At 41.9% G+C, this 23,866-nt stretch overlaps 1 protein-coding gene across 5 annotated transcripts in view; it reads right to left on the reverse strand.

Moving 5' to 3' along the window:
* RAB11FIP3 (RAB11 family interacting protein 3) overlaps positions 1-23,866 on the reverse strand; it is a 291,188-nt gene that overhangs the window by 54,133 nt on the left and 213,189 nt on the right. For 3 of the 5 annotated variants that reach the window (XM_029576051.1, XM_029576053.1, XM_029576054.1), the window contains exons 5-6: positions 18,985-19,167; positions 3,249-3,383 (exon numbers count right to left, since the gene is read on the reverse strand). In XM_029576051.1, coding sequence (XP_029431911.1) covers positions 3,249-3,383; positions 18,985-19,167 — 318 coding nt within the window. The remainder of the gene's footprint in view (positions 1-3,248; positions 3,384-18,984; positions 19,168-23,866) is intronic. The other 2 variants (XM_029576055.1, XM_029576056.1) reach the window with 1 other exon arrangement.

Consider the following 23,866-nt stretch of genomic DNA (forward strand, 5'->3'; position numbering starts at 1 on the left):
CTTCTTTACATGAGATTTGCATGCATGAATAGTCGTGCATAGTTAATTTGATGTTAATGAGATGGTCAGTCACCTATCAGAAATGCATTAGATGTGTGGCAGGAGGCTGGGACCCTAACGTGGGTCCTGAGACTCCCACCGCACATTTAAAGTGACAGAAAAAAAAATAATGGCAAAATGGAGAGGTTGGCGGGGGGCAGTGCTGAGCCCCATCTTAACGTGGGGCTGCCTTGATCCCCCAACCTTACCCCAGTCACATGGCTGGGACAAGATCAGGTTGGTGGACTTTTGAAGGTTCGGAGGGGTGAGGGGACAGTTTTTTATTTTCTGGCTTCCAGTGAGGGGAGGGGTGGGTGGGTATGGGCAGGTGAGGCCGGGACACCATTTTTACTTGGGGGAGTGGGAAGGGGAGGCCAGGACACTTTTGGTCACTTTGGGAGGTAAGGAGGGCTGGGAGCCAAAACAGATTTTTTCTGTACGGATGGGGTAGTCACTGTGCAGGTTTTATCTATTTTTTTTTTTTTTTACTTTTTGGGAGTGTCTGGGCTGCCTCAACTAGTGGCCCCAGATTGAGACAGGAGTCAGCACTCAACCTTCCAGTTTTCGTGTGACTTTTATTTTTCAGGCCAGCAACCCTTTAAGGCAACGGTGGTCTCATGAGGTTGGGGCCGCCATCACATTAAAGAGCCACTTGCTGTATTCTTTTGGGCAGCAGTATTTGGCTGTGAGAACAAAAGAATGCGCCATACATCCTTGATACATTTTCAGGGGAGGGGCCCCACTATTGCGGCAACACCCTCCATGATAATGGGACCCCCCTCCTGCGATAAAACAATGCAGCTTGGTGCATCCAGGGTAAGTTTGTACTTGAGGCAATGGATGGTAAAGTGACTTGCCCAAGGTCACAAGGAGGAGCAGTGGGATTTGAGCCCTTGTTCATAACCCACTGCTCTAACCATAGAATGGTTTAGTAGCACATGCACTGGACTTTGAACTAAGAGAAGACCTGAAATACAAGTTCAGATCTCTTCTTTGCCACAAACGATATTACCAAAAGACATTGTCTACCTGTGCCTCAGGGACCTAGCTGAAACCAGGACCCTTGTCTTATTCTGGATTTCCTGGTCACCAAATTAAAAAAAAGAATGCCACACTAAATTCAGATTGTACAGCGATTACAATATTGTAAAATGCCACTTGTCAAAAGGTATTTTATAATACTGTACAGAATATCCTGGCTGCTTTCCTGTCTCTTCAAAGCAGGAAACTCCATATAAGCAGAGGAAACGGGAGATGAGAGGTCAAAGTATCCTTGTTATAAGCACCCATTGGATCCTGCCACTGTATATCTACAGGGATATGTAGTAGGAGATAGAATTGTTTTTAAGTGTTTATTTTATCCTAACAGTTTTCTCTTGCTCCTTGAGTGGGTTCTCAGCTCAATCAGAATCAGACCTAACTGAGCCATGGCTCCATGAGATTTCATTTGCTGCTGAGAGGCTTATTTCAGTCTAGCTTTGTAATCTATTCACAATAGAACAGACTTTAGTTTGAATTCCAGGTACGACTGTGCTAGTGGGGACTAAATGGTCACTCTCCAAAGCAGATGCAAAAAGCTGCCAGAACGGCTTCTATGGCTAGAGACATTTTTAAGAACCCAGACCACAACAACATGACTATGCTTTATCTCTATCCAAGTCTGTTCTAGTTAACAAATCTTTTAGTTTCTCATCTTAAAGCGTTCTACACTGCATTTATTCAAATATACTGTTTATTATTTAAATAGTGAGTTACAATGGGCACACTGGGTGTGAATATTCCATGCGCTGGGTGTACTGTGAAGAGATATTCCATTACAATATTAGCTCACAAATGTTTATTCCTATACAGTTTTTTGCCATTTTACTGTATTCAGGCTTTAGTCTATGCTATCGTGCTTAGACATGCTGGAGACAGAACAATTTACAACTAATCACATCTTAGTGATTCCCACAACCACTCTACAAAACTAGACAATAAGAAGTGACAAGGTGCATATGCTGTTGGTGGCTATTAGTACACCTCAGGTGTGTTGCAATGCACAAGGCCAACTGTAGAAGCAATGCAGATTTTTAAAAGTCCCTATGCTGCTAAAAGTCACTTTATAAGTGAGAGAGTTGGGCTATATGGGTTCTACATCTGTTTGCATGCTTTCAACATTTGCTTAAGTTTTTCTAATAAAATCACAAACTACTTCTTTATCCTCACAATTTCTGCAGTGTCAGACTATTTTCTGATGGTGCCATGGGCAGGAAAACCTAAGCTTCAGATAGACAATTCATGCCCAACACTCTGAAACTGAGGGGAAAGGGGCTTTTGTTTTAAAAAGTATGTGTTTAAGCCATATGTGCTCAGTTTTCTCAATAATCGCATGACATTCTGACCCATCATTTTCATAACAGGATCTTTAGCATCCCTACAGTGGGGATGATGAGTTCATGATTGGAAATGTTATAAAATTATCCAATAAGAAAATGAAAATTTGGAAGATATTGCCAATGCTCTACAATAGCTCAAAGAATTGAAGCAGTATGACTGGCTGACATGTGATCATGCTCCTGTGTGTAATATCATGCCTTTACCCATAGGATTACATGCAATCATAGGCCACTACATACGATATTGCATTCACGTGCATAAATCTCATATGCAGGGCTGTTCAAGTCCTCCCAATCCAGCTTAATGATAAACATTTATATTCTGTAACACAAATAACCAGGCTTACATCCACATGCATAAATGATAATGATGGTAAGATTAGAATGAAAGACTCCCATTGCTTAGAACTGTTTTTTTAGACAAGTGGTCTATCAAATTGTGCAACATACCCATATTTCTCTTTCAAGAAGAGCTATTACTGGTGAAACAGCACCAGATAATTCCACTACACTAAATAGGTTTAGGGACTAAATAGCCCCAACAATTCTTACATAATAAAGCAATTTTGTTTGAGGTTGGGTCAAGATCAATAACTTGTATTGCGCAAACCGTTTCTAGGCCTTTTAAGATAACTGTAGAGTTCTTATGAATATAAATCAGCAGAACTAGAAACCCAAAAGACAGCCTTGTAATTGGGAAGAGGACACCTTCCACCCATCTAGCCTGGTCTTTGTGTGACTAGAAATTTGTAAGAGTACAATGAGAGTCTCCCCTTCCCCTTGTCAGGATGGCGTGCAGACACTAACACCACATCACACTGGATCTATTACCTATTCATTTCCAGATTGTTCAGACGAGCAGAGAGATCCTCAAGGCGGTTGATTTGTTTGTGGCACTGGCTACAGTAAAACGCAAATGCCTCATCGGTGATAATGCTGTGCAGTTTTGCAGTAAGAGGGTCAGGGCTAGAGAAATCAAAAGCATCATATTCTTTTAAAAAGATAATTTATTAGATTTAATGTTGAGGCCTCCACAACTTATAGACCACCACCACCAGATAGTTAAGGAATAATGCCCTAGAGAAATATTTTTACAAGAGCTACGTGTACCCAAGTAAATCAGAGTTTACGGAATAGCTATTAATAAAAGCCTCTGTTATCACATCCTATTTAATTCTGTTAAGTGGCATGCTGGCTTTATCTTTTTTTTTTTTCCTAAGCAAACTAGAGAAACATTCTCATTTTTGGCAGGGAGCACACCGCTGCTTTAGAGATCAACTTTTATCCTACTAGGATGGAGCAAGCTGTCATATGGCTAATAACATTTAAGAGCCTATGCAATAAAACTCACACAAAGCCAAGATCAGCATGGGCTCGCAAAAAAATTTAACCGGCTCACTGAAAAGCCACTTAAAATGCAATGCAAAAGATTTATGTGATCGTGCTCAAAAATGTCAGAAATAGCGTACTCCTGACATTCTCATGCATGCAAACCCCAAAATGCATACACTAAATAGCAGGGCACACTAAATAGTGTGGGTATGCCAAGTTGTCATTTCCACTTAGTGCCTCCTGCTGGTTTCCAAGGGGCACGCAACTAAGTCTGGTACATGGGAACTGCTTGTCACTGAAGAGATGTGGAAGAGCTAATATACTCCAGGGGAGGAGATCAAAAGAGAGTGGAGAGATCCAGGGCAGAAAACGTTTATGATTTCATGTTTGCAACCATCTGACCTATCAGTAAGGATCTTCAAAGAGTGCTGTTGTAGGATGTGATTAGAGGCAGAAGGGAGCATGCAAGGGAGATTAGTTTATTGTATTTAATATACTGCCTTTCTATATCACAAATCAAAGCTGTTTACATAATTATAAAATAGATCAAACAATATAATTTGCATAATGATATTTATAACATAAAACAGACATAATATGTCTAACTCCACAAAACATATCAAATAAAACAAGAACTAAACTAGATTCAGAAGGGCACTAACGTTTGATCATTTCCCACCCTGTAGTGTAGACTAGCATTTTCCAATCCTGTCCTGTAGACATTCCTAACTAGTCAGGTTTACAGGATACCTATAATGAATATAATTTGCTTTGAAGTGCCTGATCAGATAAATAAAGATGCATGATACATTTGCATACTTTGGAGACCTAGTGTATGCAAATCTATCTCAAGCATATTCATTGCGGTAATCCTGAAAACCTGACTGGATAGGTGTGTCTCCAGGTGTCAGTCGGGACACACTGGACTGTGGGCACTACAATAACTGTACCACACAGTCTGCTACTGCCTCAAAGCTCACTGACAAGAGCTACGCATTCAAACCAAAACAATTGATCATTTCAAAAAAGCTTTTTACACTGCAAATGCTATCAATGACAGCAAAAAGCTTTGTCCTCTAGCAACGTTTTGCTTGGAAATATATTTGCCTTGTGATAAGAAAGGAGGATTTATTTTTGAAGTGCTCAATTGATTCTTCTCTGACACCTTCTTCTCTCCATTAATCACTCTTCCTCTCCTCCCTATTTCCCCGGTCTTGCTGGTACTCTGTGAAAACTTGTTTTTAACATTGGATAGGGGGTTAGAGGAAGGACTGAGGGACCCACTGGCTAGCCATGTGCCCATGGGGGAAACCCCCTTCATAGGAGGCCCCCTGTTCTTGAGACTCATCAGAGAATATTCCCTCCCCCCCCAAAAAAAAGATATTATGGACAGACATTCAAAGAAGTAGCTGGTGAATTAGTCTGGCAAGTGCAACTTGCCAGACAGATTCACCAGCTGCTACTTCTGCTTTCTTTTCACTTTTTTGCAGCTAAGGTTTCTCTGTGCTTATCCCATACCTACTCAACATTAGTTGCAAAAAAGTGAAGAGACAGCAGAAGTTAGTCTATCTAGCACGTTGTACTTTCCTCCTCCTTTTCCTCTACCTCCTTGCAGACATCTAAGATGTATATATTTTGGGTCTGGTTTTTGCTCTTTAAGAACTCCTCTGACCTCCTGGCCTCCTATTTTTTCGCTGTCACTGACAAGCAACTTTCCCATGTGCTAGGCTTTCTTATATACACCTTGGAAGCCAGCAGGAGTTAGGAGAAAAAGAAAACTGGGCATGCTCAGTTTCACATGCTCATGCTAGTTAGCTTTCCCTCGGTAAATAACAAAATTACATTAACACCAGTCTGAGGTAGGTATTAAATAGCAGCCATTTACAGTATGCCGTGCTATTTGGTATGAATTCAGTAACCCTTTATTTGCATAAGACATTACTTTATTTGCATTTGCGAACATACATTTTTCCCATATTCATGCTAAGATCTTCTAGAATCCCTTTAACAATAATATTAAGGCTTTCCTGCACTAGAATTTATTGCATAGACCCAATCATGTATTATGTATTGTTCTCTGGATTCAATTTTATAATTTTATTATTTTCAAAATGTAAAAATTGAGTTCACAGTTGTATAAGGGCAGACAAGGGTACAGAGTTAGAAATATATTTATGAAGAAAAAAGCAGGATAAACATTTGTAACCATGTTAGTAGTATAGATGGCACTTTGACGCCAATCTCGTCACAATTCCATTCATCTCTATGTAAAGCAGACATGGCAATTAAGTGGTCTGGGATAGTGGTGTTCTTAAAAGCTTTGCCAACAATAGATAAAGTTATTGCTTTAACATGACAATTTTCTGCTGTATTTTCTTTTTTAAAAGTCCTTGTTTTGATAACAGTAGCTTAGAGTTATCATGAGGTGCCATGAATAGATTTCTCAGAGGCAAAGATATCTGCACCCTTTCCTTTTTCCTCTAACAGGAAACATCCTGAAAGTCTCAACACAGAGTCAAGGAAAGTTTAACAATGAAAATAAGATATAGTAAAAATATAACTAAGTGAGAGGACAGGAGAGCACAGCAGAGTGGGAGGGAAAGGAGATGATTGTAATAGCTTATATATTCATATGGTAGAGCACCATCTGATGGACAACACAAGTATTTGTACTCAAAGGTGAGCTATGAGCTGTATTTCATTCATTTTAAAATCATGGAGAAACAGGGCTGTAATTTTGTCCAGGTACACAAAATTTCAAGAGAAGTCCTATATCATTCATGATAAAAAATCTCAAGTCCTGAAATACAAGAGAAAGAGGTTGAACACCCATAGGTATGCAGCTTGCTATGGAGAGCAATAAAGGACTAACCTAAAAATATAGCTTGCATAACTGGGGATACATTTCACTTCTGTTACAACATGAAAAAAATTTAGTATGAGGCTTTCATAAGTGCAAAGGCAAGTCACTAGAGTTACACGGCTCTTATAGAATCTATGCTTGCTTGTATTTTAATCATAGCCTCCTTTTTTTGTAAAATGTGTGTCCACAACAAAACTATATCCGATATAGTGATAACTATGTACCCCGGTAATTTAAAAAATAATTTTTACTGGGTTATTTTAAATAAAATGCCACATTTATTAATTCTTGCGACCAGCTCAAAGGCCATAAAAATGAAACTTATCTTAAAGATGGTCAGTGCTGTCATGTGCACAAATTCCCAAATTTCCTGGTATTTTCCATGTTTTTACAGAAGTGAAATGTATCCATGGTATTGATTATGTGGTTTCTCTGCAGCCGCAGAATTACAGGAGCTTAGGGGGCACTGCTCATAATGCCTCAGAGTGGACTCCTTTCCCAACTGGTCTCACTGAAGGGATGTAAAAAAAAAAAACGTGTGGTAGGAGCTGTGAAACCTTACTCACGGCCCTGCAGGCCTTAGGTTTCTCCCAAACCGTATCAGCCCCCACACACAAAGCGGGGCATACTCTGGACCTCATTTTCACCAACTCCTGTATCCAGTCCACCTCGCCCCCCACCTATACTCCTGTACTCCTGCAGGCCTTAGGTTTCTCCCAAACCGTATCAGCCCCCACACACAAAGCGGGGCATACTCTGGACCTCATTTTCACCAACTCCTGTATCCAGTCCACCTCGCCCCCCACCTATACTCCTCATTTATTGAGACCCATATTACCCTTAATGCCACTAACCCCTGCAACCACCCACAAAATAACTCCTTCTCCTATCGTAAAGCCTGCAACTCTGAGGAGCTCACCTCTGCGCTCTTAGAATCCATGGACAACCTCGACTGCTCCTCCTCCGACACCGCCCTCAGTTCCTGGGTCAGCATCACTCAAGACCTAGCCGATAAGATGTGGCCCCTCATCACCCGTAAGCAACGCACATCCCCCTCCAACAACAAACCATGGTACACAACGGAACTTCACCAAATGAAGCACAACCTTAGACACAGAGAAAGAGTTTGGCGTAAATACCCTCCCCCACAGCATTCCACTTCCTACAAACACTACCTACACACTTACCGCCTCGCCATTCAGAATACCAAACGAGACTACTACGCCTCCAAAATCCATCAGTACTCCTTCAATCCTAAAGCCCTCTTCTCCTATGTCGCAGCCCTCACCAACCCCTCCATACCCATCATTGCTGAGGAAGAAACCAGCTCGAAATGTGAAGAACTCGCCTCTTTTTTCCACAACAAAATAGCTAACTTACTCCTCAGATTTCCCCAGCTGCTACTCACACACCCCTCTCTCCCAAGCCCAACTGCAACCCCCCCCCCCCCTCCATGAAAAACTCTCTCGACTCAATCGACCTCACCTCATCTAAGGAAATTGAGGCTATTCTTAAAAAATCCAAGCCCACATCCCACCCATCTGACACCTTACCCACGAAAACGCTTCTCTCTATCCCCACCGTGATTGCTCGACCCGTGGCTGATATTATTAACTGTTCCTTGTCCACCGGCACAATCTCGGACCCCCTTAAGCATGCTATAGTCAAACCCCTCCTGAAGAAACCCTTCCAACTATCGTCCTATCTCCAATCTCCCCTTCATATCTAAAATCATGGAGAAGGTAGTTAACACTCAGCTCATGGAATACCTTGACAACAATAACTTACTGCATTCCGCTCAGTTTGGCTTTCACAAAAATCTAAGCACTGAGACCCTCCTCCTATCCCTTACAGACTTCCTCCTCACTGGTCTTGATCAAGGTCACAATTTCCTCATTGCCTTCCTCGACATTTCTGCGGCATTCAACACTATTAGCCATGATCTCCTCATCTCCCGCCTTATCAACATCGGTGTCTCTGGCACTGCTCTCCTGTGGTTCCGATCATACCTCACTAACAGACGTTTCTCCGTAAAACTTGGCCCCTCTGAATCTTCCCCCTTCACACTTTCGCAAGGAGTACCCCAAGGTTCCTCCCTCTCCTCCACCCTCTTTAACATTTACCTCCTCCCCTCCTGCCAACATCCATCTGATCTCGGACTTAGATTCTACATCTATGCAGATGATGTCCAAATCATCATCCCCATCCGTGAATCTCTTTCTGCCACCCTTTCTTTCTGGGAGAAATGCCTCGCCTCCATTAACACCCTGCTCACCTCCCTCCAACTCGCCCTTAACTCTAATAAAACTGAGCACCTCTTCATTCAAAACCAACAGACCTTCATGCTGACCCCCCTCAACAACCCCTCATCCACCTCCCTCAGCCCACAGCCCTCTGTACGAAACCTAGGCGTTCTCATTGACCCTCATCTGAACCTCAAGAGCCACATAAACGCAGTCATAAAAGGAGGTTTTTACAAACTCCAGGTCATGAGAAAGCTCAAGTCCGTGCTCCGCACTCATGATCTAAAAACTGTTATTCAAGCTACCCTCACATCTAAATTAGATTACTGCAACTCATTGTACCTTGGCCTCCCTTTCTCCACCATCAGACCCCTCCAGATACTTCAAAATGCGGCAGCAAGGTTAATCAGTAACACACGTAAATTAGACCATATAACCCCCATCCTCAAACAGCTTCATTGGCTCCCCATCTCCTCCCGTATTCTGTTCAAAACCCTCACCATCATACATAAAGCTATCTACATTCATAACTCCCTTTGGCTCAATAAACCTTTACTACCAGCTCAATCTGCCCGCCCTACTAGAACGAACCTCAAATGCACCCTACAAGTCCCTACACTTAAGTCAGCCCGTCTCTCAGCAACAAGGACTCGTGCCCTATCCATTGCGGGCTCCACCCTCTGGAATTCTCTTCCTCCCGACCTTCGCCTGGAACAATGTCCTTTTAAATTCCGTAAACTGATAAAACCATGGCTTTTCCATCAGGCCTTTCCGGTTCAGCACCTCGCCCCCCCCCCCCCCCCCCGCTAAACACCCTGTAATCAGTACAAAGCTATCATATAGACCATGCTATCTCAATCAGTTACAATTGTAAATATGTATATCAAGTAACCTTGTATAATATAGATAAGTTATTTCTATCCCTCTCTCTTCTTTTTTCAGTTTGTTCAGTTTCCGCTGTTGGAACTCTATCAGTTGTTCCCCCCCCCCCCCCTTCCCTGTTTTTTGTACTTTCCTCCTTTTGTTATTATGTAAACCGATATGATGTGTACTTTAATGTCGGTATAGAAGAGCTGTTAAATAAATAAATAAATAAATAAATAAATAAATAAATAAATAATAAAATTTAAAAACAAACTAAGTATAGCCTTCTCCCCAATAATGCAAAATGAACTATAATTCCCCAATGGGACAAACCTGAATGTTTTACCTGTATAAAATAATACAATGAAAGTACAACCTGCCATACAATCAACAAACCTAAAACTGCCCTTTCTCCTAATCCAGTTATCTGAAGAAAGCTACATTGTGCCTGCCTTCAGGCTCAGCTGGGTTCTGTTTGCTGTTCCAGCTCCTCCTTTCCCAAGCAGCCTGCAGGGAACAGGAAGAAAGGGAACTGCAGCACCTCCTCTCCTGTTGTTTTACCCCTCCCCCCAACCTTTCTCCTGTCCTGAAGGGAACAAAGGGAGGGGGTAAGGTTGGAGTGGACAGAGCAAGCAATCAATGTTTGATTCCTCAAAGATCTCTTAAACTAAATCAAAGATTATTCTGATATAAAATATGTTATACTGGGTCAGACCAAGGTCCATTGTGCCTAGCTTGTCTTTGACACTGGCCAGTCCATATCACAAGTGCCCAGCAGATCCTAAAAAGTAGATCTATTTTTTGTTACTTCCTTTCAGGGACAGCAGTAATAGTTCCTAGTCTACTTGGCTAATAATGTTTTATGGATGTTTCCTCCAGGAACATGTCCAAACCTCTTTAAACCTTTGCTGTGCTAGTCACCTTGGCCACTTGGCAACTGATTCCACAGCTTATTTTATTAAATGCATAACCCTCCCAAAGTATGAAGTTTAGTGGGGTGTTCAGTTATGGTCCATGGAAAAGTTGGCAACCCTAGCTGGAGGGTCTCATTTTAGTATTGTTTGAAAGGATAAATAACCATCCTTTATTTACCTGTACCACCCCTCTCATGATTTTATAAACATCTATCATGTCTCCTCTCAGCTGTCTCTTTTCTAAGCTGAGAGTCCTAACCTGTATAGCCTCTCTTTATTCTGCATATTGCTTTGCTATTTCCTGAAAAGCAGTTTAGAAATGTGTTAAAATAAAAGAAATAGTGGAGCCAATCTATCCCCTTTATAACTTGTGTTGCCTTTCTCTGCATATTTGCTAGTTCTGCTATATCTTATATAATTCCTGGATGGAGTAATGTCCCTTTAGATGGATTTCATCTTTATTCAAAGGTTTTTGCACCTGCATATGTAGCCATCCATAAACCAATTACAAAGGCTTGGATATGTTTTGGAAGTCTTCAACTACTGGTGTCCCACTGCTGTCAGAGAAAGCATTGATTTCAAGTTTCCAACTTCTGTTAATTCAACCCCCTTTTGTGTCTGTTACCAACACAACCCCCTTTTGTGTCTGTTACTAAGCATTTTTCCCATAGACACAATATGGGGGAAAGCCTTTAGCAAATAGGCCTCAATGCCCAATATATATATACACATGTATTTTTCTGTGTAATTAACAGCATAACAAACTTCTGATGTTGAGGGCAACTTCAGCAAACAGATCATATTCTCGGAAAGACAAGCACGTGCTCAAGAAAATATAAAAAGGATGGTTGCACTGTTTTTCAATTCAAAACAAAAATGACATTTCACAGGTAAATGTGTAATGTATATACCTTTACTTGATAAATAGTTGCTTTTTGTACTTGTTAAATTTTGTATTTATACATAGTTTTATATTGTTTTTAAACAATTTTTATAGGTTTTCAATAAAAAAATTAACTATTTTGCATTGTGAGATATGTGAAATTTTATGCAAAATAATGCAAATTTGCCATATAATTGCTGCAGAATCTTGAAAATCTGTCACAGTAAATTGAAAGCTCTGATTATGTGCCTATTATCTGTAAGCGTTCATTTCATCTTGTCCAACACTACTCCTGCTCTTCCCCTCACATTCCTACCATTAAACCCACAAATATTGTGGTCTGGTAAAGAAGACCCCTCTCACCTAAAGTTCAAAGGTTTGACTCTTCCCTCTAGCTGTCAAGTCCAGAGCCTGGGCTTCTTACCTGACTCTAAACTTTCTGCTGAAGCCTAAGTTCTAGCAGTGGCCAAATCAGCCTTCTTCCATCTACACCAAATCCAACACATCTGAGTGTTCCATGAATCCCCTGCTTTTTGCAACAGTCGTCCAGACCTTTGTAATCTCCAGCATGGATTACTGCAATTTACTGTACAATGGATTGTCCAACAAACAAATCATATCACTGCAACTCATTCAGAACACTATAGCTCAATTGATGCATGGTTTCCAGTTCTCTAGAGAGTCAAATTTGGCCAAAAGAAAAGGGAGGCAAAAATGAACTCGTTGGTGGTGGTGGCTTGACAGTCGGCAGGCATAGATAGCACACTGCCATGGGCCAAGAGAATCAAACGAAAACTTACAATAAATGACCAAAAAACTTTAACCAGGGAAAACCACGAGGAACAAAACCACAGGACCCCTCAATGAACAATCCTGTGATTCTGGCCAAAAACCCCCCCAAAGGCCCAGAACAGGAGTGTGAAGCACAAAACTAGGACAGAGAGCTCCATGGAAAAAGAAAGACCTAAGGGACCCGCATGCATGGGCATGCACTATTGAGGCACAATCAAAGTTCTAGATACTTTGACACAAGTTTTTCATGCCAAGCTCCATCAGAAGTTGTCACAGTAAGCAACAAGAGAATCCTTTCTACCCATGCAGACCCAAAAGAGGAAAAGAGGCCATTCAGCTTGCATGTAGCAAAAGCAGCAAGAATCCTCATCATCCACGTGGGCCCGGAGGAGGTCAGTGGGCCTGTGCGGAGCAGAAGCAGGAGGAGGAATCACTTCCACTACTATTATACATCTTTTATAAAGTGCTAACAGACATACGCAGCATTGTACAGATACACATAAGAGATAATACCTGTTCCACAGAGTTTATAATCTAGTCAAGCAAACATACATGACAACCGAGCCCATGGAAAGAGAAGTATTGTAGAGGTATGGTAAGAATTTGAAAGCATCAATGCGGATCGAAAGAAGGAAAAGCAGGAGTCATCGTCCCATCAGCCCATGTAGCCAGAAGAAACAAGATTTGCTGTCGGCCTAAAAGAAATGCAGTTGGGCTAAATAGGTGGGAGGATTAGGCTGATGGGGTCCTGGAGTAGTAAAGGGAAGGGTACTGGGGATGGGCAGGCAAGAGAGAAAGAAAGAGTGTGGGTGTGTGTGAGAGTGTGAGAAGGGGTGAGGGAGGGGAATAAAGATTTCCCTCCCTCACCCCTTCTCACACTTTTATATTTACATGCACCACTTTTATATTTACATGCACCTCTACACTCCGGCTAATACATTTCAATCTCAGGAGGACCTAAATCAAAGATTCCCAGTTATGAGAGCCAGGCAAGCCTGCTTTCTAGCTAACACACATCTATTGGTTAAAGAGATTTGCAAGGAAGGGGTTGTTTTTTTTTTCCTCACCAGGGCTGATTTGGCATTAAAGAGATTAAGTAAGAGCAGACCTGGCTTTCTAGCCTAGATTTATACACGAACACCTCAAGCATTAGAAGGAATATCTTGTTTCAACTTCATACCTTAATTGTATTTGTAATTTAAACATGTTTTATGAACCAAAATACATTTCCTTTGATGCCATTACTCTATTTTTTTGTATTGTTCCTTAGATGCTTCCCATTTTGTTACAAACATCAAGCACCTTATGTGCATCAGTCTCATACTTCGCGATTTTGCCATAATCATAAAATGTGTTGTATGTGTGTGTGTTCATGTGTATGTATGCTTAGGGTGGTGGACAAGGCAAGTGTATATATTGCCATACTTGTTGGATCAACAAGAATCCAAAGGCGGATGAAAAAGACTGTTTTTAAATAGAACTGACGTCTTAATATGAACACTGTGTGATGGAGTGAAGGTTCTGAATGAACCTAGAGACATGAAGCAGTGACATAAAATACATTATAAAAGGAACAGCAAAAGAGAAGTAAGAAATATGGCTTTAAAGTGGATGCTCCTGGGGACTGTAGTCAATTACAGAGTTAGGACTCTACTCCTCTGAGAACAGACCAAGAATAAGATGGTTAGCTTGTCAGGGAAGTAGATGGTGTTGCAAAGGAGAAAATGAAAGTCAGATCAGAAGTGATATCATTACAGCCAGGAAGTTTCTGGGTTATATAGCTCCTATAGCATAGGAGCAGTGGAGATTGATTGCGTTCAATTAGGGTATGACTTCTATATACCCTTTTGGCAAGGCTGAAAAGGAGCAACTGATGTCAGAAGGCCAGGAAACAGCCAGAAAAGGCCCAGATGGAAGGGGCCCAGATAAGCTGAGAGTTACCACCTAGATGGAGATAACTGTACAAGCAGGCTGGCTGAGTCTGCTGCTTAATGTAGCAGCCTGTACAGGGTACAGTAGGAAAAAGTGCTGGGTTGCAGCATAGAGCTTAAGTTAACCCATTTAAGAGGTGCCTGTGTTACTGAGAGGAACACCTAGGTATTTCAGGGAATGGAACTGTGTTGCTGCCTGTGGAGGAACAGGCTATATAAGAAAATAAAGGCATTATTTTATTTCAAGGATCTGACTATGCAGCTATTTCTGGCGATTCATCAGTGGCCAGGGCAGGCCATGAGCAGAAACCTGAAACATTTTATTGTTTGAAACGTTCTAATTCCTGCAACTTTAGGGTGACTCATATTTGTAAAATATTATCCCAAAATGCATGCACATATCCTTAAAACAATAGGAGTATATGCCTCCTATTTCCATTAATCTCTGGGACTCGATGAAGGAACAAGTTGCTCTTTCAGTAGGCACCCATAAATGTCAAACCTTAATGGAAATTCTGTTAAGTATGATTGTGTAGTCTTAATCCAAATAAAACCAAGAGATCATCAGGTTAATCAGTGAGGTTAAATGGTGTTATGCTTCCCTACTAATGGTGGATGGGGGGGAGCAATTGTGCTTGATGAATTTTTTTTTAATGGTTCTGCTGATTATTATGTAAATTGTTGTACATTTATTTTAATAATGATGTAAATGTGATTTGATGTAACTTTTGTGCATCTGTTTTTATTGTTTTAAGAATATGACTTGCTTTGAAATTGCTAATTTGCTGTGGAAGATGGAATCTAAATTTTGTAATTAAATTAAATGAGTTCATGAGTAGGGTTCTCTTTGCCAAAAGCTGTGTTATAAAAAATTGCTGAGGTTTACTTCGAGTTAAAAAGCAAGGATGCTGTTCATGTGAACTTTAAATGCCAGTGACATGAACAGGTTTACATTTTTCAGCTAAAACGTAATAAACACTCCTGAAATATAACCATGTCTTTTGGTAGAGCTGTATTAGTCATTGCACTTCATCAGTAAACTGACCAAATACTACTACAGATTCACAAATATTAGGACTAGATTTAAGAGAAATCAAACACAATGTAAGAGAATAGCCTTTTGCTTTAAATACCAACTGCACATGTCCTTACAGTGGACTCTTCTAGCCACTTCACCTGGGACTTTAAAAACATTTTGCACATCCAACTTCTGTATTAAAATGAAAGCCAATCTGCCTTTTGCTTTTCACTTTATCATAAGCAGAACGGACCTGCAGGTGAATTTTGATTTTGAAGCAGACATAGACCTAGATTTAACAAATTGCTATAAATATCGTGGAAATAGCACCTGCAATAAAAAAAGGGGGCGTGGTTAGGCTAATTTTCCTGATACCGGAAAGAGAGACAGACTCTATAGAGCAGGGGTCGGGAACCCATGGCTCGCGAGCCAGATATGGCTCTTTTGAGGGCTGCATCTGGCTCGCAGACAAGTGTCGCCATACTTCGCGGTTCCCCGCTGACCCAGCTGCTCCCCGGTCCTCCGCCGCCCGGGCTTAAAATGCTGTCAGCCCGGGCGGAACGCGGCAGGACAGCTGGAGTCAGCGGCACCGGCGTGCTCTCTTCTCCTCCCCCCCCCCCCCGCGGCCCCGGAAGAGGAAGTGGAGAGCATCGGGTGCCTGCGCGGGAAGAAGAGACCACACTAGCGTGGTCTCTTCTTCCGTGCAGGCACCCGATGCTCACCACTTCCTCTTCCGGGCCGCGGGGGGGGGGGGAGGAGAAGAGAGCACGCCGACTGGAGTCATCCGGGTGCCTGCGCGGGAGTCATCGGGTGTCAGCCAGGTGCCAGCGCTGGAGTCATCGCGCAGGCACCCGATGCTCTCCACTTCCTCTTCCGGGCCGCGGGAAGAAGAGAGCACGCCGGTGCTCTCTTCTTCCCGCGGCCCGGAAGAGGAAGTGGAGAGCATCGGGTGCCTGCGCGGGAAGAAGACTGCAGCGCGGCTCGGAGGAAAATGAAAATCTTCAACCGCGGCCGATGGGACTCCGCCTTCGCCTCTGCGAGGGCTGAAAATGAAGGAGGTTAGCGTTGGGAGGTGGCTGCTGCTGCCGCGAGTTCCCGGGGGGGGGGGGGGGGGAGAGTGAATGAGCGAGCAAGCATGTGTGTTTGAGATCCTGTGTGTGTGAGTGAGAGATTGCATGTATGTGAATGATTGAGAGCCTGTATATGTGAAAGAGAGTATGTCTGTGATTGAGATCCTGCCTGTGAGAGAGAGAGCATGAATGTAAGTTTACCATTGGGAACCTGTATGTGTAAGTTTGTAATTGAAAACCTGTTTCTTTGAAAGAGTATGTGTGTATGATTGAGATCCTTTGTGTGTGAGAGAGATCATGTGTATGTATGATTAAGAGCCTGTGTGTATAAGTAAGAGAGAGATCATGTGTGTCTGTGTCTGATTGACAGCTGGTTTAGGTGATGGAGCATGTGAGTATGTGATTGAGAGCCTGTGTTTAAATGAGAGAGAGAGACCATGTGTGTCTGTGTGTGATTGAGAGCTGATTTAGGTGAGGGAGCATGTGAGTATGTGATTGAGAGCCTGTGTGTAAATGAGAGAAAGAGAGGACATGTTTGTAAGCATGTGAATGAGAGTCTGTGTGTGAGAGAAAAAGACAGCATGTATTTATGTGATTGAAAGCCTGTGTGTGTGTAAGCGTGAAAAGATAGACAGCATGTGTGTAAATGTGTAATTAAGAGCCTATATAAGTGAGAGAGAAAAAACATTTGTATATGTGAGTGACTGAGAGCATGTGTGTATAGGTGTGTCATTGAGAGCCAGTGTGAGAGAGAGCGCTGGTATGTGACTGAGAGAGGAGAAAGTTCCAAGCAAACCACCCCACCTCCTGCTAATTCAGAACAATCTCAGGACACCTGGATATCAAACGTTCCCAGGTATGCAGAGCAAAAAAAATTTTGTATCCTTATTATTTTTCATTACTGGATCTTTGTGTCTGCTATTTTGAAATATTTTGTTGGTATCTGGAAATGTTTTATATGAGTTTTTAATTATTGGATATTCCACTCATCAGCTGTTTCGAAATATGTTCTTTTTGTTAGTACAGTTTTACTGCTGATGATTTTATATTTCTTGATTTGTTTTATAAGGATGTGTGATGTTTCTTTTTTCCTTTGTTACACTGCATACAGAGACTCTGGCTTGTTGCAGTTTCCAATTCAGTTTTTGTCTGCATGCTTCTTGTTATGCGTTTTGGTCTCTTTATTCTATGTTAGGTGAGGGACAGCACGTGATTCAGGTGAGGTTTTCTGCTGGCGTGTAGTTTCTGTGTAGGACTCTATAGCAGCCTGACTTGGTCTGTTTTCCTAATAGGAGATGTATTGGTGTCTTAAGGCCTGGTGTAATATTTTCAGAGACTTATTGTACTTTAAAAGTGTGATCTTACATAAAATGCACACATTTACTTGTATTTAGTTTTAAACATATTGTATGGCTCTCATGGAATTACATTTTAAAATATGTGGCGTTTATGGCTCTCTCAGCCAAAAAGGTTCCTGACCCCTGCTATAGAGGTTCATTTATAATTGAACTATTTATACCACTGTAAGAGAGGCGAGGTAGGTTTTGGGGGGGCATTTTTACTTGCACAGTCATACATACAAACAGTACAGTTGCCAACAGTGAAGACTTTGTGTGATTTGAAACATAGAAACATAGAAACATAGAAATGACGGCAGAAGAAGACCAAACGGCCCATCCAGTCTGCCCAGCAAGTAAGAAAAGGTAAAAAAAAAAAAAAAGAGTAGATTTGTACCATTTACACTCTACCTAGCTTGGTTGCAGCTAGATAGAGAGTGCATCAAGCTAGGTAGAGAGAATATGGTACAAATCTACTCTTTTTACCTTTCATCACTCCGAATGACAGTAAATCTTTATTGATGGCAACTGTGCTGTTCGTACCTATGACTGTGCAAGTAAAAATGCCCCTCAAACCTAACCTACCCCCAAAACCTCACCCCAAGTTCATAATGCCCCCTCTTAAAGTGGTAGAAAAGGCTCTCGCTCTCTCTCTCTCACCCCTCCCCAACCAGCATTTGCAATAAAAAACATTTTGGCCAGTAACATACAGCTAAAGCAGGCACAACGCACAGAAAAAAGGTGGAGTTATTTCCGGCATTAAAATCTGCTTTGCTGTGCTTTACTTTATCACACACCATGTTAACCAACCCTCATTTCCATTTACTCTGCCCAAACTCTTCCCACTCAAATACTAATTTTAAATTTGCATATGCATTTTGCGATGCGGTATTTATTGCATGCGTTACGGCGTTATTGCAGGTGATAGGGCCCTAATGCCCACGATAACACCCTAACACATTTTGATGAATGACCCTCATATTTTGCTCTTTTAAACAGCTACTTATTGTACTGTTAAATAAATATTGCATGCCACAGCTCAATAGATCGCACTGAGTAACAAGGAAGATAAATTCTTGGAAACTGAAAAACTGTATTTTAAATATGCATATATCCAACATGTGTGCACATGGAATGGATTATAGATTCATCTTTAAACTGAATCCATTTTATTCTCTTTAAGGTAGATATTCAAAAGGTGAGTTGTTGTTTGCACTGATTTTCACCCATTCTTCTTCTTGTTGAAATAAACAACGACAAATTTCCAGGAAAAATACAATAAAGTAGACATCAACATTAAAGAGTGGGACTTGTTTTTACCTGGGAGAAAGCAAGGCTGAGCTATCCAGGGGGTTAGTGAAACTGGAGTCCCCATTACAAAGGCTGCTGGAGGACACATCAGCCTCATGCCCTTCTCCATAATCCTCAAAGTGCTCCTCTCCCACTGTAACCATTAAGCGACTGCTGACCTCCGTGCTCAAGGTGAGATTATGTGGGTGATGTCTGTCAGGAGCAGAGATAAACAAGAGAGAGTTCAAACAGCAGAGTGAGCTTCCTTTGTACGTATGAAAGCACTGCTATCACTTTTCCCATTTATAACTACAACATTCATTGTTTTGTCCAAAATCATTCGCCTTAGAATTGTAGAAAATTAAAAAGTGAAGAACTGCAGTTCAAAGCAGGTTCAAATCTTTCTTTATTGCCTAGAAAAAACACTTTACTGGCAGATGTAAATGTTTTACTGATTATCGGAAAAGTGGGTGTGGATGAGAGAAGAAATACCTGGTTAAGAAAAAAACACAATTAAAATTTTTTTTAGAAACATTAGGTGTTGAATCAACTGAGAAAAATCCTAAAAAGTGGGTATTTCAACTACAATTCATTTCATTTGAACCAATCTTAGCGTCAATCAGTAATGACCATGCAAGATTCCAACAAAGGGAATTTACAATGCTCTAGGGGCTAATACAGAAATGCCTGGGATGGCTTTTGGGACATGGTGAAAAAAAGGCCCAAAAAGAATATTTTATGCACTTAGGGGAGGATTTTTAATGCCCTGCGCGCGTAAATCCGGGCGGATTTACGCGTGCAGGACCCTTGCGCGCCGGCGCGCCTGACCCTTGCGCGCCGGCGCGCCTGACCTTTGCGCACTGGCGCGCCTATTTTGCATAGGCCGCCGGCGCGCGCAGAGCCCCGGGACACGCGTAAGTCCTGGGGTTTTTTTAAAGGGGCAGGAGGGGGCGTGTCGGGGGTGTGGCCGAACGACGCGGCGTTTCGGGGGCGTGATGCAGCGTTTTGGGGGCGGCGACGCAGGCGTGGTTTCACCCCAGGGGCGTTCTGGGGGCGTGGCCGTGGCCTCTGGACCAGCCCCCGGGACCGGAACACGGACGGGGCAGCCGGCCAACGCGCGCAGATTTACGTCTGCTTTTCGCAGGTGTAAATCGTGCGATAAAGGTAAGGGGGGGGTTTAGATAGGGCTGGGGGGGTGGGTTAGGTAGGGGAAGGGAGGGGAAGGGCGAAGGAAAGTTCCCTCCGAGGCCGCTCCGATTTCGGAGCGGCCTCGGAGGGAACAGGCAGCACGCGCTGGGCTCGGCGCGCGCAGGTTGCACAAATGTGCACCCCCTTGCACGCGCCGACCCCGGATTTTATAAGATACGCGCGTATCTTATAAAATCCAGCGTACTTTTGTTTGCGCCTGGTGCGCAAACAAAAGTACGCGATCGAGCAATTTTTTTAAATCTACCTGTTACTGACCAGTCAGAATGCAGGACAATTCTACTTTAGTGTAAAATAGTAATCTCTAGAAAATGTGCTTTATAGGAAGGTTACTAAAGCTGCTCACTTTGGCCTACTAGCATTTGAGTATAGGGGAATGATTTTGGGTTGCCCTCCTTTCTGCAGGCTGGTTTATGGTGTGAAGGTTAAATGCACATCCAGAAGCAGTAACGTCCTTTTATTAGAAGCCCAAATAGTACGAGAGCAATTTTGATACTGTCCTCAGTTTCCCATTTGAAAATCAGATCAGTACACACAACATGGGTTCAGATGAAAAGTACACACTAGAAAGCACTCATGACAATTTGAAAGTTAAATCTCTGTGCATACTTTCATTCTCCCCTCCCCAAAGCTAACTGGCACAAATTTAGGCCTAGACTAATCAAATTGCTATAAATTCTACGGAAATATTGCACGATAGCGGCTGCGATAAAAAAGGGGCATGGCAAGGAAAATTTCTTAAACACCTCATTGCATAGGTAAATTTCATCACCCGCAATAAAATCTTGCATGGCGGGGCAAAGTATCATGCTGTGCGACGCATTAGCATGTCATGCGTCCAAACCGGGACATATGCGCAAAACTCTGGCCGGCACGCACCGACCGAGTGCACACATTTCTCTCGCTAAGCGCACGTGTGAGAAAGTATAGAAAAATGGGCGGGGCGTAGACGTATCGGGGGAGGCCAATAGATGTGCGTGTATATACTTACACACTCATGCGCATGCCAGGGTCTCCCGCCTCTTAATTTTACTATTGCTATGGATGGCGTGTAAGTCATAAAAGTAAAAATCTCGGCTAGTCAGTGGGCTATTGCAGTTGGGGATAACAAGGGGAAAGGAAGACATATACACTAGGGGGTTAGGAAGTCCTGTCCCTTGCCTGGGCGAACTGGGAACAAACTGGTGAAACTGGCAATGGCATCGGTGCATTTCTCCTTTGGTTTAAAACTTTAAATTAACCAAAGTAACCACATACAAAACCCCTCAGAGTGCAGTGTCTCTTATGCACTCCAAAGGCTATTCAGAAAAACAAATCAAACATTTTCAATTAACACTTTCTCGTTTCCTCTCAACCCTCCCCCCCACTTGCCACCCAGAACACATCTATATGAACCCCTATCCAAGCCTTAAAATACCTTCACTTACACAACAGAAGCAGGATTTTTGCGCACGTGTGCATACATTTCAATTAGGGTGCACATATACGATCTTTCAGCCTATGTTATACCATGCACGCATATACACACATATGTAATAACCACGACCACTATAACATAGGCGCGTATATACACACGTGGTATAACGGCTGAAAGTGCGTATATGTGCGCCCTATTTGAAACAGACGCGCACATGTGTGCACAAATCCCACTTCCATTGTGTAAGTGGGCCAGTGAAGCAGCCAGTATCCCGCTATTAGTACACTTCTCCCTAACATTGAAGATTTAGGAAGACAGGCAGATAAGAAAAGATGTTTTTTTTGGCCTAGCAGGGCTGTGTAGGTGTGTGTCTGAAAAATCCTTGTTTTATTGCTCATGGTAATAGCCGCAATAATGGTTGCTATAGCAAGATATAAACTGTTTTTCTCCTCTATCAGACAAAAAAAGGTGTAGTTAAATCAGATGTTAAATTTCACTTTAGTGCACATTATTTTTCTGCAAAGTGCTGTAGGAGTCCCTCATTTGCATAATTTTCTAGCTTTTGCAAACTCATCATAAGGCCCTAACGCAGTTTGATGAATGATCCTGTTAGATTGTAAACCCCTCTGGGGATAGGGAAATCCTTACAGTTCCTGAATGTAATCCGCTTTGAAGTGCTGAAAGCTGAATATAAAATAAATAAATAATAAACTGTGCACACTTTTTTTATGTGGGTATTCAGGGAAAGGAGGGCAATAACCAAACCATATTTTTATGCTAATAAACATGCATTTACCCACATAAAAACTTTTGATTATTGCTCCCCATATTCTGTTTATTTATTTATTAGATTTATATACCACCTGTCAACATTTCCAAGTGATTTACAAAAAAACATAATATAAAAATATAACACAACATTTCTGATAAAAATAAATACAATTACTACAAACTATTAAGAATGACATAAAAGCATAATCAAGAACATAAAATCAACCAAATATCTAAACCAGACACTTGTCCCTTGCTGTTGAATCACCAGATAAAACAAGAGGATTCACTGCTCAAGTAAAAGCTTTCTGGAATATACAGGACTTGCTCATCTTTAATTTCTTTTGGCAGAGTATTCCATAAGGAAGGTCCCTGAACATAATATAGCTGCTCCCAAGATGCATCCAACCTTATTTGTTTAAAAGAAGGAACACTTAAACCCTGAGAGGCTGATCTTAAATTACATGTATTCTGGTACAATTTTAAAACAGAATGTGCAAATCAGCAGATTTTGCTGACTCTGCCTTGTTCCTGAAGTAAACTTTGTTGCCTAAGGAGCCTAGAAGTTGATTACAAGCAAAGTTGCTGAGATTAGCTATTTATAAGCTTATCCTGCCAGAAAAGCCAGCCAACTATTTTGAAATTTGGATTTTCACAGTTTATCCTGACAGGCTCCAACATACTTTTTAATGTAATATTTCAGAAGTCTGTAGACATCTTTTGGGATGGATGAACTGGCAGCATATTTCTGGCACTTGGATGGCATGAAGAGTTTTCAAAGAGAATAAGAAAGATTGAACAAGGTTTACATTATTAACACCCAAGTTCAGCAAAATGAACTGAGGCCCTGGAAATAGACTCACCCAAAGTCACTCCCAGTATCGGAGCTGGGATTAGAAGTGAGACCCACTGAGAGAAGTAACATTCCCAAGTTTACAGTCAGAAGGAGGAGGAGATTCAAACTTAGGTGCAGGGATTTCTCCTGTCTGCGCTTCAGAGGTTGTCTAGTATAAGCACATTTTAAATTCTACAGGGGATGGATAAGTCTTCTCTCCCAAAATCCTAACTCTGCAAAAACATCCTGGAGCAAACAGAAGTCAGGTTTAAGGTTTAAGCAAAATTTGGGTCTAAAAGCGATGTAATTTCCTGTAATTTCTGGTCAGACAACAACCTGTAAGGAAAGTATGACCTTTTCAAAGTCAATACAGAACCTTATGCTCCCATTTGGCTTCAGTACCAATACCACGGGTGAGGAACAATCACTGTTAGACTTCTCTATTATCCCAAGCTGGAGCATCCCCTTCACTTCTGTCTCGATGACGTGGAGCCTAGGGTCGTTGTCATTCCACAATTCCAGGAGATGTAATGATGTCATGTTGCATCAGGTGGGTACAACTGGGCAGGTTCAAGAAGATATCCTTATTTTTCTCTACCAACTCTAAGTCAGCTGTCTGTGTAGTGGACAGCTGCTCCCCTCCCCACTTCAGGTCCAACCTCGGGATCAAACTCTCCGTTCTG

The sequence above is a fragment of the Rhinatrema bivittatum genome, chromosome 14 (genome assembly GCF_901001135.1).
Source record: "Rhinatrema bivittatum chromosome 14, aRhiBiv1.1, whole genome shotgun sequence".
In the NCBI taxonomy this organism is placed as follows: Eukaryota; Metazoa; Chordata; class Amphibia; order Gymnophiona; family Rhinatrematidae; genus Rhinatrema; species Rhinatrema bivittatum.